This window comes from Myotis lucifugus, unplaced genomic scaffold (genome assembly GCF_000147115.1).
Source record: "Myotis lucifugus unplaced genomic scaffold, Myoluc2.0 scaffold_196, whole genome shotgun sequence".
NCBI classification, from domain to species: domain Eukaryota; kingdom Metazoa; phylum Chordata; class Mammalia; order Chiroptera; family Vespertilionidae; genus Myotis; species Myotis lucifugus.
Window position 1 is genome coordinate 1,483,574 of NW_005871244.1, and position 17,014 is coordinate 1,500,587.

The 17,014-nt window shown below is 38.9% G+C and overlaps 1 protein-coding gene across 1 annotated transcript in view; it reads left to right on the forward strand.

Annotated features, from left to right (window-relative positions):
* Nucleotides 1-17,014, forward strand: part of CLCN5 (chloride voltage-gated channel 5) — a 157,499-nt gene that overhangs the window by 124,359 nt on the left and 16,126 nt on the right. Inside the window, exons 6-10 of the mRNA XM_006097204.3 lie at nt 2,675-2,826; nt 6,102-6,201; nt 9,888-10,075; nt 14,623-14,745; nt 15,577-15,783. Of these exons, the coding sequence (XP_006097266.1) occupies nt 2,675-2,826; nt 6,102-6,201; nt 9,888-10,075; nt 14,623-14,745; nt 15,577-15,783 (770 nt within the window). The remainder of the gene's footprint in view (nt 1-2,674; nt 2,827-6,101; nt 6,202-9,887; nt 10,076-14,622; nt 14,746-15,576; nt 15,784-17,014) is intronic.

A 17,014-nucleotide genomic window follows, 5' to 3' on the forward strand; every position in this document is an offset into this window, starting at 1 on the left:
GCCTTCCCCACTCCCTCCCCTCTGGTAACCAGCAGTCTGTTCTCTGTATCTATGAGTTTGTTTTTGTTTTGTTTGTTCACTTATTTGTTTCTTTTGTTTTATTTTATATTCTACACATAAGTGATATCATGTGATTTTTGTCTTTCCTTGAGGGTATTACACTAAGTGAAATAAATCAGATGGAAATGGAACCTAGTTTTCTGAACTGCCCTGACTGCCCCCACTCTGATGGCATTTGTTTTATGAGCCTACATCTTTAAGGCTTCTGTGCTTGGTTAAAAATCTTCCTTTCTCCAAGGCTGGTCCAAGGGTCTGGTCACGTGATTCCAACAGTGACATCACACTCTGACTGCCGGGGAACACTGGTGGTTCTTTAGGTGGTGTTTGTTCCTGTGAAAGGCAGAGAAAGCAGCAAGTGCCCCTCTAAAGCAGTTTATACCGGGGCTCCTTCTGTAAAAGCTTCTCAACCTAAATGACCAAATGCGGGCTGCCAAGGTTATTTCTTCCTTGAGGCAGAAAAAAAGAAAGCCGTAATTGAAGGTAAGCTGACTTGAGCCTGGCCAGGGACAGAAGCGTGACCCCAGGGAGAAGGGAATCTGGAGAATCACAAGCAGTCTGTTGTCAGATTCTAATGACTGCCTGCTCTTTTAGAGCTGCCTGACAATTTGCATTTATAATAGGAGACTATCTACAGAGAAGGATGATGCAGTGCTCATGTTACCTAGTGATGTAAGAGGATTCTTTCATTTCTCTTAGGAAGCTGTTGCAGATTTTCATTTTGTCTTAATATCCTTTGAGCTGGGGGGCTTCATTTGATAATAGTGTAACATTAGATAGCTGTTGCTTTTAAAAATCAGTTTCACAAAATCCTTACTTAATTTCTCCTGAAAGGGACACTCTTAAACCAGAGCAAATTCCACTGAAGCATTAACCTGCTTTAAAAAATAAATTTCTGATTTTTTGGTGTCCTGTGTTCATGTAAGCGTTTGTCTTGAGAATTGAAACAGCTTGTCCCCGCCCCCCCCCCAACATACTTTATTCTCTTTCTGCCCTCATTTCCTAGCTGGCTATTTCCCTCTAAGCTCTCAAACAGCACGCCAACACTGATCTTTATCAGTATGCCACTAACATGATAGGAAATGCTGGACTGGTGATTCAGCAGCCAACCATTTTACAGCCAGGTAGGCTGGAAGATAGAGAAAGGACTTTGATTAGGGGTTTTAAGATTAACTTGTTCACCTCCTCCCGTCCAACACCACCCCCAGCCTTACCTTCGATATGATTTAGATTCTGCAGAGTTTTCTTCTTTCAAATATGTGTGTTGCTTGTGAAAGATATGCTGAATTAGGTATTTGGAAGACTCAAATTTGTAAACCAGATATAGCTTGAGCGTTAATTCCAATTGACCCCATCGGAGTGCTGAAGTTGTCTGTTAGAAGTTTAGAGTCAAAATGGGGATGCAGATAAGAGGGGTGGGGGGTTAGTTCAGGCCCACTTTGACTTTCTCTGCAGAGGAATTCATTACCAAATAGTCTAGATAAAGCTTTGGATCTGCCAACGTTGATGCTGCAAATGTGAGCTCTGGCTGTCTGAGTTCAATTATGGCATTACTCTGCATTTTTCCTCAGAGTTCATTTACATAAATACCTGAGTACTGTTTTACATTTTGTGTTTAATAGCTAAATATTGTTTCAAAAGGGAACTGTAGACATATTTTGAGTAAGTTTGTTAAGCCGTACTAAGTAACCTTGTATGAGTACAACTTCTGAGTTTGACTACTTCTCCCTTATCACCACTGTTTATCAAACAAACTTTGGTTTAGCTGATATTAATTGAGCCTTGGGCAGATGCTATATGCTGGAGAAGGCAATGACGAGTCAGATCTAGGGCTGCCTTTGAAGAGCTTCTAGTCCAGAAAAGAAGATAAAGCATTTACATAATAATTGTAATAGAAATACTAAAGGCAGAGCAGATAAAGGGCTGTGATTGTTGGAAAAATGGATTTGTTTCTTCCGATTGAAGGATCAAGGAGGGACATCATTGTGGAGCCCTACACTGCTCTTTAAATCTCTACTTATAAATCTTAGATTGTTCTGATATACTTAGTAAAAGTTTCTACAAGCCTGTTACATCAGGGATCAAAGTCTTCTACCTATTGAAAGAAAATATGTACATTCCAGCCAGCTTAACGCTTGAAGAGGCTGACAAGCTTTCTTTGGAGTCCCCATTCAGGCAAAAGCCACCTCCCACGATTGAATTATTGCCTCATAAACGTAAAATGCTTTCTGCTGTGATATGTCTACAAAGGTCTTTGACCCCTTTGTCTCCCTTCCATAACAGAAACTGAAATACTTCAGCTGCTCCAAGCTCCCGTCTTTTGTTTATAAATCCTTTCCCACTGCACTTCAACTCCTGTCAGTTCTCCCTTTATACTTCCACTCTCATCTGTCCCCTTCCATTTACACTGCCTGAAGACACTCATTTTGTGCTTAGACCATTGAAACCTCTGAATGTGATAAATGTTCTCACCAGGTGATTGATTTTATTGCTTTGTCAGCACACCCTAACAGTAGTCTTCTGATAGTTTAAGGGCTCACCTATTGGTGCCCAGAAAAGAGATATTAAAAATGATGAATGTCTGAAGTACTAACGTCTTGTTTCCTGTTCAATATAGAGGACAAGTCATACAATGGTGGAGGAATAGGTTCTTCAACTAGGATGATGGATTTCTTGGAGGAGCCAATCCCTGGTGTGGGGACCTATGATGATTTCAATACAATTGATTGGGTGAGAGAGAAGTCTCGAGACCGGGATAGGCATCGAGAGGTAAGGTGAAAAATGGCACATGAGTGTTAGGAAACACCAGGGTAAGAAGTTGAAGATATACTTTATATGTCATTCCTTCAGCCCTGGATGTGGCTGAATCTGGTTTCTATTGGCAATGTAGAGTTTTATTTGTAATGTGTCTTTATATGATTTTGAAAAGAATTTTTATTTAATGATGATTTTTCTTTCTAGAGTAAGTGGTTGAGAAGGATCTTTGCAGCCTGAAATGGGTATAAATACCTATGCAGACAAGTGAAACCAAAATTGGTGGGAGTGACCAAAATAAATTTCAAAGATCCTCCTTTCTCATTTCATCTCCCTTTTATGGTTTTCCCTTAAAACAGGATTTTTAGAACTAAGAAAAGTAAATGGGTTCTTTTTAAAGGAATAAAAGAAAAAAACCTCAGAGCTTTAGTGTTTACTGAAACATACAAGATAGACTTTTTGTGCTGGTAGCTCTTGTACAACCATAAAACCAAAGTAAATTTATGTACAGTGGGACCTTGACTTACGAGTTTAATTCGTTCCGTGACGGAGCTCGTAACTCAAATTACTCTTATGTCAAATCATTAAGGTGAACGAGTGAGACACGTGATGCTGGGCTGATGTTGTGGCATTCACTGTGACGTTCGCTGCGCCAACTAGCGGTGGGGTATCTGAAGCTGGCTTGTAACCCGAATTTTAGCTCGCAACTCAAAGCAAAAAATCAGCCGAGGGACGGCTTGTATCTCGAAAAACTCGTTAGTCGGGACAATCGTAAGTCAAGGCCCCACAGTATTGGGCTCAAACAAAACCACAAGATCAATCAAATTCAAATTAAGGGCATTGATTTAACTTGATAGGTAATAGATGGATGGTACTTATGGCTATGACAGCTTCTTGTGAATATGACAAGAGAATTTCTCCACTTTTCAAAGTATGATGAAAACTTTTCAGAGCAGTTTAGCAAGATCATTTGCCTTGAACTTGTTGCTGTGTATCATTTAAGTGAGGGAATCATAATTTCTAGTTTGTGTCAGGAGCACATGGAGAGCTTATTAATAAGGTAGGGCCCCAGCCCAGTGACCCTGATTCAGTAGGTGATCCTCTGGGGAGACATTTCTTCAACCAACGGTAGGTATTATTATATTTTCCTTCTTACTCTTTCTGCTTTGACTCTGAATTTAATTTTTGATTTTTAAGGTTACCCCATTCTGCCCAGAGTTCATGATTTCTTTCTCAGTAAATCTCTGAAGCAGATCACTTTCCATTATTTTTTTAAAAATTGATTTCAGAGAGGAAGGGAGAAGAAGAGAGAGAGAAACATCAATGATGAAATGGAATCGTGGATTGGCTGTCTCCTGCACACTCCCTACTGGGGATTGAGCCCCCAACCTGGGCATGTGCCCTGACTGGGAATCGAACTATGACCTCCTGGTTCATAAGTCAACGCTTAACCACTGAGCCACGCCGGCCGGGCCACTTTTCATTCTTAAACCTTTCCCAGCTACTGACTGGTGTTCTCATGACCACTGGAACCCAGGAGTCAGGTTGTCCCAAGTACAGGTTTTGAGAAATTCCTTTGTAATCCTTGGATTTGTGATAATCCCACTGATTATCCCACTGAAAACTCCCATAGGAATTTTCTTATCCTAACTTAAAAGAGTGATTTCTATAAACCAAAGAATATATATGTATATATGCATAACCCATGGACACAGACTATAGTATGGTGGAGACCTGGGGTGGAGGGCAGGTGCAAGCTAGAAAGGGTCAATGGGGGAAAAAAGGAGACATCTGTAATACTTTCAACAATGAAGATAAATTTTATAAGACTGACGCGCTGCCTACTGCGCTAAGGAGGCAGCTGGAAGATAAATTTTAAAAAAGCTTTCTGATATTTGGGAGCACATACGTATTCTATTTATTTTATCAATTCATCAAGTAGGCTTTAAAATTTGGAATTGTATGGCTTTTGAATTTCGGCTCTCTGTAATTCAGAGTTCAATTTGTCAACAGTTGCATATTCAACATTATTCACATTGCAAAAGTAATCTGTGATATGACAAGAGCATATTTCCCATTATATTAAAATGGTTGCATCTAAGACAAATTATGCCAATAATTCAAAATAAATTAAAATTTGTTTATGAAATGTTCAAATGGAAACACTGTCACAGGGAAAAATGTCACCTCACCTACTTTCACCACTGAACTGGAAACTTGAAGTTATAGATCAACATGAAAATTTTAACTACTTTACGTTTTTAAAATAATAATTTATTATAATTATTTGTGATGTTGCTGTAGATAAAGATGAGTGGCTAAGTCATAATTTCAAAGATAAAAAATAGAAGTACAGAGAAGAGGGAACTACCAATGACAAAGCTGTCACAATGCTTGGTTTTGAATGTGGGCACTGAAGGGTTAAATTGAGGGCATGTAGCTGGGTTGCGGGCACATCCCCAGTAGGAGATGTGCAGGAGGCAGCTGATCGATGTCTCTCTCTCATCGATGTTTCTAACTCTCTATCTCTCTCCCTTCCTCTCTGTAAAAAATCAATAAAATATATTTAAAAAAAAAAAATAGAAGTACAGAGAAGAGGGAACTACCAATGACAAAGCTGTCACAATGCTTGGTTTTGAATGTGGGCACTGAAGGGTTAAATTGACAAGGTTAGGACCTTAAAGGTAAAACTTTCTGTACCTCTTGATAGCCTCAGATATTCCCAGCAGGTTTTTGAAAATAAAGAGATGCATTTCTAATATCATGTAGTATCTATGATCAACCTACTGTTAGGTGCTTGGGGGATCAAGTCTTAACAATTTGCCTGACCTGAAGCACAACTCTGGATAGTACACCTCAGATTGTACTTTCAGCACTCAAATAAGCTTATGTTTATTTATTCTTTGAAAGACAATCAAACTATTTGTTGTGAGTCAGGAGACCATCCTTGAAATATCTGATGTCTAGGGTGGAAAGAGACCACTTTAGTAAGCAAAATAGATTGATGCTTTAAGAAATCAGCGACTGAATGGGGAAGGCCTGATTAAGATACTCGCAGGCATTTCGATATTGTAGATGACGTTGGTGGGGATCAGTAGTCAAGGTTCAATAAACCTCTAAGTTCTTGGTTACGTTGGGTCAGCCAAAGGTTGTTTGAGAAGTAGCTCCAAATTGGTTTCTATTCCCAATAAGTATATTTGTCTTTGCATTTCTTTACTCTGTTGCATATTTGGAGGTGAAAAAGCAACCGTGTGTGTAGAATGTACCAATGTTTTCTCATTTCTCCTTAGATTACCAATAAAAGCAAAGAATCAACATGGGCCTTAATTCACAGTGTGAGTGATGCTTTTTCTGGCTGGTTGTTGATGCTACTTATTGGGCTTTTATCAGGTATGGTAAACTCTGTTAGTTTTCTAAATAAATCTCACAAAATTTTGGTATGCCCCTACCCTAAGTCATGGCCTGAGTTGAGTGCTGTGCTTTACATTTCTCCTACATGAAATAAATTGCTGATGGATCTTTTGGAAGCTCATGTCCCTGTGGTAAAGGGATACTAATACAGTGGGGCCTTGACTTACGAGTTTAATTTGTTCCATGACGGAGCTCGTAACTCAAATTACTCGTATGTCAAATCAACAGTGAATGAGTGAGACACGTGATGCTGGGCTGATGTTGTGGCGTTCACTGTGACGTTCGCTGCGCCAACTAGCGGTGGGGTATCTGAAGCTGGCTCGTAACCCGAATTTTAGCTCGCAACTCAAAGCAAAAAATCGGCCGAGAGACGGCTCGTATCTCGAAAAACTCGTTAGTCGGGACACTCGTAAGTCAAGACCCCACTGTACCTGCATCTCCTGTAAATAAATGATGTTAAATGAGGAATTACATTTAAATGCATTTGTACACCACGAAATGTATTCATTTTAAGGTGCTGTTAGCATGGCCTTGAGGAAGAGCCCTTCTATTGAAAAGTTTTTTTAAAAAAATACATAGTACATGGGGTTTAGGAGAGAAGATGTAGAAGAGGACTTCCTGAGACATTTTTGTAGCTATTTCTTAAACATCTACTCTCTCAATTAGGGATAAAGAAAAGCATGTAATACATGGCTCATATCCTGAAGGAGTTTACCATCTCATTCTTTCATGGTGGCTAAGAAGTGGGCTGCTACCACCTTTCCCTATCATCTCCATCAACCTCCCAAGCCACTGCAAGTAATATACGATCTAACTTAGAATATTACACTTGCTATGCAAATACAGCTTTAAAGCAAGTTCCCAAGCAGGTTTCCCCTCCTCTGGAGGAAGCAGAAAGCCAAGAATACCTGGCAGAGATGCTAAGAGATGTTGCCTTATGGCATTAAAAGATGGGCGCAGGAAGATCTGGAATATTGAGTTAAAATGAATGTTAAGTGGGAAACCTGGAGTTGGATGAGATGAAATAGCAATTAACAGCACAGGCTGTAGTTTGTGGCTGCCTAGATTTGAATCCAAGCCTCACCACTTGCTAGTTTTGGGACTTTTGGCAAGTTTCTGAACCCTTGAAAACTTCAGTTTACTGATCTATAAAGTGGGGATAATGAGTATCTATTATTACTCATTTGTGCGGAGATTAAATGAGATAGAACGCACATAGCACTCAGCACAGAGCCCAGTTATTAATGGTACCTCTGCTGCTGTTACCTAGAGATAATTCATAAGCCATGGAGTATACGATGATTGCTGCAATGAGGAATGTCTCAGCCATAGCTGGATTTTCAAAGATGATCTAGGGCAGTGGTCAGCAAACATTTTCTCTAAAGGATCAGATAGTAATTATTTTAGGATTTATGGGCCAAATGGTTTCTGTAGCATGACAACAGCCATAGACATTAGGTAAACAAATGAGTGGGGCTGTGACCAAGAAAAACTTTATTTACAAACACAGAGGCAGATTTGACTCTCAGACCATAATTTGCCACCCTGTGGTCTAGGGTGTTAATGGTGCCCCTTCTGCCTTGCACAGGAGAGAGAACATGGTCTGGCCAATTTAGAGCTAGCTAATAATAGATTAAGTGATCTGTAGCCCCAAGTGTTGCAGAGATGCTGAAGAGAAGGAAGAGGACTGAGAAAAGGTTATATAGTTTAGCAGTTAAGAGAATACCAATGACCTCGAAAAACCATCTCAGGCAAATATTAGGGGCAAGAGTTCAGGGGGAGGCAAGCAGTATGAAAGTTTTGGAGATATTTGGTGTTCATTGGAAGTAGAGAAGGGACAAAAGCTTGAAGTGGTAAGAAGGACATGGAAAAGCATTTTATGAAATTTGTAATCAGGGAAGAAGGAGCTGGTTGGGAAAAGAAGGAGAGGTAGAAGTAGAAGGGAAGACAGCATTGAGGGTACCCATGTTAGTTAGGATAAGACATGCATGCATGAAACTACTAGAGAACAAGCCAAACTCTAACATCATGTTAATTATCATGTTAATTTTCGGAATCCAGGCAATAAGTGCAATAAGAGTTAGAAGGAAGAGAAGGTGGGAGTTGGAGTGGCCAAGAATAGGTATCAAACTGTGTTAGATTTGACTAGGTTATTCAAGTATGTAAATAACCAGTGTTAACACTTTTAGCACCTACCAAAACATACACATGACATGGCCTCCAGCCTGTTGGAATGTAAACGTAATATCCTCAACTTTTTTATGTATTTCTTGTCACTAGGTGAATATTTTTCTTTCCCTCATACACACAGGGTATTTTGTTTTTAAGCATTAGGGAGCTAAAATAGAAGCAGTGTGTCTGAATGCAGGAACAGTCTGGGGATTCAGGGGCTGTGAATTTTATGATGTCTTTACTATTTCCCTAAAGTTATATTCTAGACCATTTAATTTTTGTATGCCATAATTTCTTCATCTGGGTGACAGAAATGATGAGAAGGCCAAAATTGAAAGTACTATAACTATCTTAACCCTATCAGTCTATTAGCCATAGTGCCTAAGTTCCCATTCACTATTACTTTCTCACATTTTTCTTTGATGAATGTTATGTATATAATATTGTTTGCTCCTCTCACTGAGAAAACTTCAGAGTGTTTATGTCCTAGGCTCAGGAGGCTTCAATACGTCTACAGCTTCATGTAACCTTCTATGTGGGTGCTTTTATAAATTTAGTTCCCTTAGCCTAGAATGCCTTCCTGCCCATTGCTCAAATTCCTTTGTCCACGGGACAAAATCACTATCAAGACTGAGTCCTTCACCCATAGCCTTCATCGGTTCCCCTCCCCACGCCATCTTAAATAAGATATCATATCATATTCTTTTTTTAATCTTTAAATTCTTTATTAGTTAAGGAATTACAAATGTGTCCTCATTCCCCCCCCCCATTAACCCCCATCCTCCCCCCCCACTCATATCATATTCTTTAATATGGTCAATTCAAGTTTTCTCAATCTTAACGTATATAGTGAGAATAAAATAATCTTTAATAAACTTGACTGTCTTTATGGATCAGTATTCATTAACTCTAAGTCAAAGCAGAACCTTTCTTTTTTAAAAACTATAATGCTTTAAAAAATATTTTTATTGATTTCAGAGAGGAGGGGAGAGTGAGAGAGAATGAGGAGAGAGAATCATCGACAGGCTGCCTCCTGCATGCCCCCAACTGGGGATCCAGCCTGCAACCCAGGCATGTGCCCTTGACCGGAATCGAACCCGGGACCCTTCAGTCTGCAGGCTGATGCTCTATCCACTGAGCCAAACTGGCTAGGGCCAAAGCAGAATCTTTCCATGTAAATCAGCTGAAGGTCAAATCTATTTGCTCCTTGTTCCCACCCAACCTCTTTGCTCTCCCTTAAGTTTCCCCTATATAGAAATTCTATTGACACAGTGTTTAATGTAGACAACGTTTTGTTTTGTTTTTCCCTCTTGAACAGGCATTTAATAATAAGTGAAATCTATTAGAGACAGTAGGTGAAAATCAAGCAGACAGACAAGCAGAAAGAAGTTGCAGATGGAATGGGGAAAAGTATATGTTTGTCCATTATTTTTATCCCTTTTCTGTCATTTGCTCTAAAATTTTTGGCCCTTCCTTCTCTCCCTTCAAATCAGGTTCCCTAGCTGGCTTGATAGACATCTCTGCTCATTGGATGACAGACTTAAAAGAAGGTATATGCACAGAAGGATTGTGGTTTAACCATGAACACTGTTGCTGGGACTCTGATCAGGTCACTTTTGAAAACAAAGACAAATGTCCCAAGTGGAATAGCTGGTCTCAGCTTCTCATCAGCACAGAAGAGGTAACGTGTAGTGAAGATTTTGGAACCACTGACTTTTATTCTTACATTTCCTTCTTTTCTTATACTGTACTCATGGCAACTGTGGACTCTCCCCTTGTTTTCCTTTTCATGAAAACGGGAACCAGTGCCAGCTTCCTTTTTCTGTGCTTTTAAGTGCAGTCCTATTTCCATCTCTTCTGGCATGTGGAAGTGTTTGATGCTTACACAATTACTTAACATTTTTGCTTGTTTTAAACAAGCTTATTGTTTCTTCTTGGTTTTAGTACACAGTGTGACTGAATCTATCTTTCTCTAATAATTTCAGTAGAAAAGTTAGAGCCAACCAACAGGAAAGCTACAATTTCTAACAAAGGATGGACTGGGTTATGAATGTTTATTGTGTAGATTCCAAAAGTAATTTTCCCCTGAGCATTAAATTACAACATTAAAAAAACTATGGTATGTATTCTTTGCTCAAAATGCTCTAATGACACCCTTAGTATAAGTAAAAACTTATGTTCTGAATATGAAAAAATCTATATCAAAACAACAGAAACCCAGGAATAAACTTACCCCAGTCCCATTTTGAGATTGTCAGTATTTTCATTTGTCCTTCTCTGCTAGCCTATATTTTTCAAAGAAGTATTAACTTTGTTTTGCAGTTTTTTGCCTTCCTGTTGCCACTTGGTTGTAAGTTAGATCTTTCCTACTAAAAACAAAAACAGAAAATAAAACTGAACAAAGCAACTGTCAATTCCCAATTTCACTCTGACTTCTACTAATTAAAACAGGTACTATCTCAGCTCACTCCTCATCCACTCTGTTGGTGAAGTGAGGGGGATAACACTAGGACATATGTTTGTACTTTTATTTTATTTATTTATTTTTAATATATTTTTGTTGACTTCAGAGAGGAAGGGAGAGGGAGAGAGAGAGATAGAAACATCAATGATGAGAGAGAATCATCCATCAGCCGCTTCCTGCATGCCCCCTACTGGGGATAGAACCCACAACCCAGGCATGTGCCCTGAACGAGAATGGAACCATGACCTCCTGGTTCATAGGTCGATGCTCCACCACTGAGCCACACTGGCCGGGCTGTTTGTATTTTTTAAGATTCATGTAATGTTTTATTTATTTTTTATTTTAAATCTTTATTGTTGAAAGTATTACATATACTTTCTCCCCACCTACTTTGGTCCACATTTGAAATGGGGCATGCGTGCTCACACACACACACACACGCACACACACACACACACAGTCAGTCAGTCAAGGGAAAAAAGGGTAGGAGAATAATAAAGTCAGGAATAACAGTGTTTATGTGTATATATGGCTGTGCATATTTTGGTTTGGGGAACAGAGTTCAATAACAGTGGTAAATATATACTGTATGTATGAGAGGGTTTAAATCTAAGCTTCTCAAATGGGGTCAGCATGCCAGAGAATAGGTGAAACCACAGGATAAATGCTATGTGCCTTCCCAGAATATCAGTCTTTCCTACATATTTGGCAGATTTTTTCTCAAAAATTAAATGTAAACAATCATTAAAAAGAAATGCAAAATTCCCATGTTTGTTAAGATAAAACATAATTTCTATTTCAGCTCTGCTCCTGGGTGCCCCCATCCCCTGCCCTGATATCTCTATTTACTTTCCTAGATTAGCAGTACTTGGGTAGAAAAATTTGAGAAGCACTGGAATTTAGGGTGAGTGTGTGTGTGTGTGTGTGTGTGTGTGTGTGTGTGTGTATCTTATGTGTGTATGATTCCCTTGCTTTAGAAAGCTTATTTTTGAAGTATAGATTCACAGGAAGTTGCAAAAACAGTATATAGGGAGGTCTCCTCTATCTTTCACCCAGCCTCTCTTTTCCCAATGCTAACATCAAGTATAGTATAATAGCAAAACAAGGAAATTGACAATGGTACACTCCACCGACCTTATTTCTTCTGTTTTACATGCCTCTCTCTCTCTCTCTCTCTCTCTCTCTCTCTCTCTCTCTCTCTCTCTGTGTGTGTGTGTGTGTGTGTGTGTGTGTGTGTGTGTGTAGTCTCCTGCAATTTTATTACATGTATAGATTTATGTAACCACCACCACAATCGAGATATGGAACTATTGTTGCATCACCACAGGGCCCATCCCTGCTAACCCTTTATAGCTGGGAATATTTTGAAGTGTTCCAACCATAACTTTCAAACTGGAACTTGAGATTTTTTAAGTGAAAAATTTATCTGGCTCTCCTTTTTATGAACAAAATCCTTTCTTGGGGAAACAGTCTTCTGGGTTTTAAGAGTTCTCCTGCCAAGAACTTGGCCTCCTGGTCTCTGCCTCTAGCCAATTTCAGCTACGTTCCCTTTCTCCCCCCTTTCCTCTTTGTTTCCAATTTCTGGAGTCCTCTTCCCTAGCTACATTCCAAAGGCAAAGAGAGAACAAATATATGTTTCTCTGAGGGAGTAAGATAATGGAAAACCTGTGTCAAAATTATAATTCAGAAAAAACCTGTCCATTTTGGTTCTCCTTGTCTAGGTCAGCAATTTTTTAAATAGCATTATGTTTTAAAAAGTCAAAAGTTCATTGAGTTTTGTGTAATTTGATTGAATTTCAACTTCCAATGTGTATATCAGCATGCATAATCTCCTTATGTTAAAAATATTTTTTATAGGACATAACTATTTGCAAGCCCTTTAATGTTGGTGATTTCTTATTGGTGGTTAAAATTAGATTTATTTTCTCACAGACTTTGTTATCATAGGGTAGTTTCAAAAGTATATTATCTTGATTCTATTTTCTCCATTTAAAAAATAGCTATTGCCATTTTATTCTTTGGGATATCTGGCATTTTACTGGTTTTGTTTTATGGTCAGAGTCTGAAACTTCCTACTACATAAACTTGTTGCTGAATCTGTAGAAGCAAAATTCTCTCAAAGATGTGATCATTCTCTACAGAACATAACTGTGTATTTTAAGAAAAACACCCATGAATTTTAGACACTATACCTTCTATGAGAATTTGACACTGAGGTAGATTGCCAAAGGTGAATTTAATGAAACTTTAGAGCCAACCCAAACTTCAAATGTGTAGCCAAGTTCCTGCCATTTGAATAGAAGGCCTGTTAATCTTAATAAAGTTGACTTTTAAAAAAAACCATATTTTTATTGATTTTAGAGAGGAAAGGAGAGGGAGAGAGAAACCTCAATGATGAGAGAGAATCATTGATTGGCTGCCTTCTGCATGCCCCCTCCTGGGGATTGAGCCCGCAACCTGGGCACATGCCCTGACCAGGAATTGAACCCTGAGCTCCTGGTTCATAGGTCGACGCTCAACCACTGAGCCAGGCTGGCCAGGCTACAGTTGACTCTTGAACAACACAGTCTTGAACTGTGCACTGTGCGGGTCCACTTATATGCAGAATTTTTTCAATATAATCAGCCCTTTGTGTTCTCCTTCATGGATTCAAACCTCCAGGGATTCAACCAACCACAGATGGAACACAGTATTTTCATATTACCATCGTGGTTTCCCAACTGCATATCAAAGACAGTTTTTTATTTTCAGTTGGTTTAATCCATGGATGTGAAGAGCCAACTGTAGTTAAGTTTGGGGGGAGTCAAAAGTTATATGGGGAATCTAAAGAACAAAATAAATGAACAAAATAGAAACAGACTCATAGATACAGAGAACAGAGTGATAGTTGCCAGAGGTGTTGGGGCACTGGGTGAAATAGGCGAAGGGATTAAGAAGTACAAATGGAGCCCTACCCGGTTTGGCTCAGTGGATAGAGCATCAGCCTGCAGATTCAAGGGTCCCAGGTTCGATTCTGGCCAAGGGCATGTACCTTGGTTGCGGGCACATCCCCAGTGGGAGGTGTGCAGGAGACAGCTGATCGATGTTTCTCTCTCATCGATGTTGATAACTCTCTATCCCTCTCCCTTCCTCTCTGTAAAAAATAAATAATATATTTTAAAAAAAGAAGTACAAATGGATAATTTCAGAATACTTGCAGGGATGGAAATTACAGATAGAGAATATAGTCAATAATATTCTAATAACTATAGGGCCAGGTGGGTAATTGAAATATTGGGGGATCACTTTGTAAAGTATATGGTTGTCTATCTGCTCTGCTATACACCTGAAACTAATACAAAGTAATACTGATGTAAACTATAATTGAAAAATTAAAAAAAAAGTTATATGGGGATTTTCAGCTGCTTAGGGGTCAGTATCTGTTTAAGGGTCAACTGTACCGTTGGCTACAAAACCTATCAAACTACTCATATAGAAAGTGAATTTGCTTCAGGAATTTGTTTGCCCTGGTTCTTGTTTGTCCTTAGAAGCCATTGTCAGTTTCTTTTGGGTGTAGCAAGCCCTTCATTTTCAGAAGCAAATGGGCTGACAGTGTTTTTAGTAGAAGCTTTGCTGATAATCGGGAAAGAAACATCTTAAGCAATTTAATATTAGGTTTTTTCTCTCTGACTTCCTCTCCTGAAAATCTATTACTCAGAAGAGCTGCATGCCTTACTGAGGCTGTCTGAGCTAACAAAACTTCTTTTCTTTTTTCCCTGCTTTAGGGAGCCTTTGCCTACATAGTCAATTATTTTATGTACGTCCTCTGGGCTCTACTGTTTGCCTTCCTTGCCGTATCTCTTGTCAAGGTGTTTGCACCTTATGCCTGTGGCTCCGGAATCCCTGAGGTAAGTCTCTAAAATGGCTTATAAATGGTAACAATAATGAATCCTTTTTGGTTAAAACCCTTTAATATGTATACCACAATGTGAATATTAAACAAGGTTAGATCTTGAGGCAATCTAGGGCCTCTCTAAGTGTTCCCTAAGTTTCCTCTCCTCCTGAGCCACCTGGATATTAAAAGGAGTTGATTCCTAGCCTCCTGTGGGTTACTGGAGAACTAGGCCCCTGAAGACCTCTACCACCCTCTACTCAAGAAGCTTCCCAGGGTAGATCTCAAGATTCTGGCCTGAAAATGTAGTGGAATTGTCAACTTTGTTATAGCAGAATAAATAAAACTATTTGGCTGTATTTTCTACAATCTGATTCAGGCTAGAAAAAAGGGTGATTAAAACCCTGTTTCTAATTATTTTTTTATTTAGATTGCTTGACATTGATTGAAACCACTGAGATTTAAGGTTACCCAGATGACCTTGCCCCTCTCTGTTTCCTGACGAAGTCACAGTTACAGATTTTTCTGGCAGGGAATCAAGGCTATATTAGTCTGTAAGGAAAATACCTTCCCTTTCCAACTCCCCTTCTCCATATACACACTCTCATACTTACAATACTCCCTTGCCCAGCTATCACATGGCCAAAAATGAAACAAGAAACATGAAAACTTAAAGAACAGTTCTCACTTTCTTGGGTTCCTGGCCTCCCTCCCAAACTAGGATCACTGTAGGTCTAGCATTTGTATGTTAAAAAGGTATAGTTTCCATAATGAGGTCCAGATTATTGCTTCTTAGTTTGGTTTACTTGCTTAGTCTATATCCAGTCTCTCTGTGTTTGACCTGCAGATAAAAACGATCTTGAGTGGTTTTATTATTAGGGGCTACTTGGGTAAGTGGACCCTGATTATCAAAACCATCACGTTGGTGCTGGCAGTGTCTTCTGGCTTGAGCCTGGGCAAAGAGGGCCCTCTAGTGCACGTGGCTTGCTGTTGTGGGAACATCCTGTGCCACTGCTTCAACAAATACAGGAAGAATGAAGCCAAACGCAGAGAGGTAATAACAAACGGCCTTAACAGTCTCTCTCTCTCTCTCTCTCTCTCTCTCTCTCTCTCTCTCTTTGTTTGTTTATTTGTTTTGCGTGAAAACATAAATGGTAATTCTTAGGGATGAAAATTTGGGGATTCTACCAATGTTAATTCAAATGCTCTTTGACCTAGAAGTTCCACTTCTAGGAATTTATCCTACAGACATGCTAGCATATGTGTGCTCAAAGATGTATGGGGATAGTCAGCGCATTATTTATCAACATAGTGAAAAACTGAAATTATCACCATGTGCACAACAAGGGCCTGACTGAACAATCTTATGTCCATACTATAGAAAACTATGCAACTTTTAAAAAGACCGAGATAGCCCTTTATATACTGACATGAAAGTATGGCCAGAGAACACTGTTAGGTTTTTTATAAAAAAACAATTTCAGAATAATGTATCTAGTATAATTTAATTAGTGTTTTTATTTTTTATTATTATTTATTTTTAAAAATATTTTTATTGATTTTAGAGAAGGGAGAGGGAGAGAGAGAGAGAAACATCAATGATGAGAGAGAATCATTGATCAGCTGCCTCCTGCATGTCCCACACTGGGGATCAAGCCCACAACCCAGGCATGTGCCCTGACTGGGAATCAAACTGAGACCTTCTGGTTCACAGGTTGATGCTTAACCACTTAGCCACACTGGCTGGGCTAATTAATGTTTTTAATAGGTGTGTGTATATGCACCTAGAAAGAAAATGTCTGGAAAGTGGTTTTACCTCAAACTGTTTAAAAAAATGTCTACTTCTGGTGAATGGGAAGTGAGGTGACAGTAAAGGTGAAGTAAGGACTTAAACTTTTTATTATATACAATTCTATACAATTGTGTGTAGTTTCTATTATAAATTAACTTAAACAATAGAAGATTTTAAAAAAGAAGTCTATTCCTATGAAAGAATACACACTCAGCATTTGTTTCAGATGCCAGACTCTTCATGTTTTATTTCTACCTAACACCAAATGGCATTCAGCTCTGTGTCTTGGATCTCCCTCTGCCTTCTGTCTCAACCACGCTAAATTAGTTCCACCAAAGCGTCTCTGTAAGAGTTCTCATGTTGAGGATTTTGAGAAGGAAGAGCATTTTAGAAAAATGTTCCAGGTCATTGTTTACTTTTGTCCTGTTATAATTAGAGATTTAAGAAAATAATGGTTCTTGCTCTATTTTCCTTGAATTACAAAGAAATCACA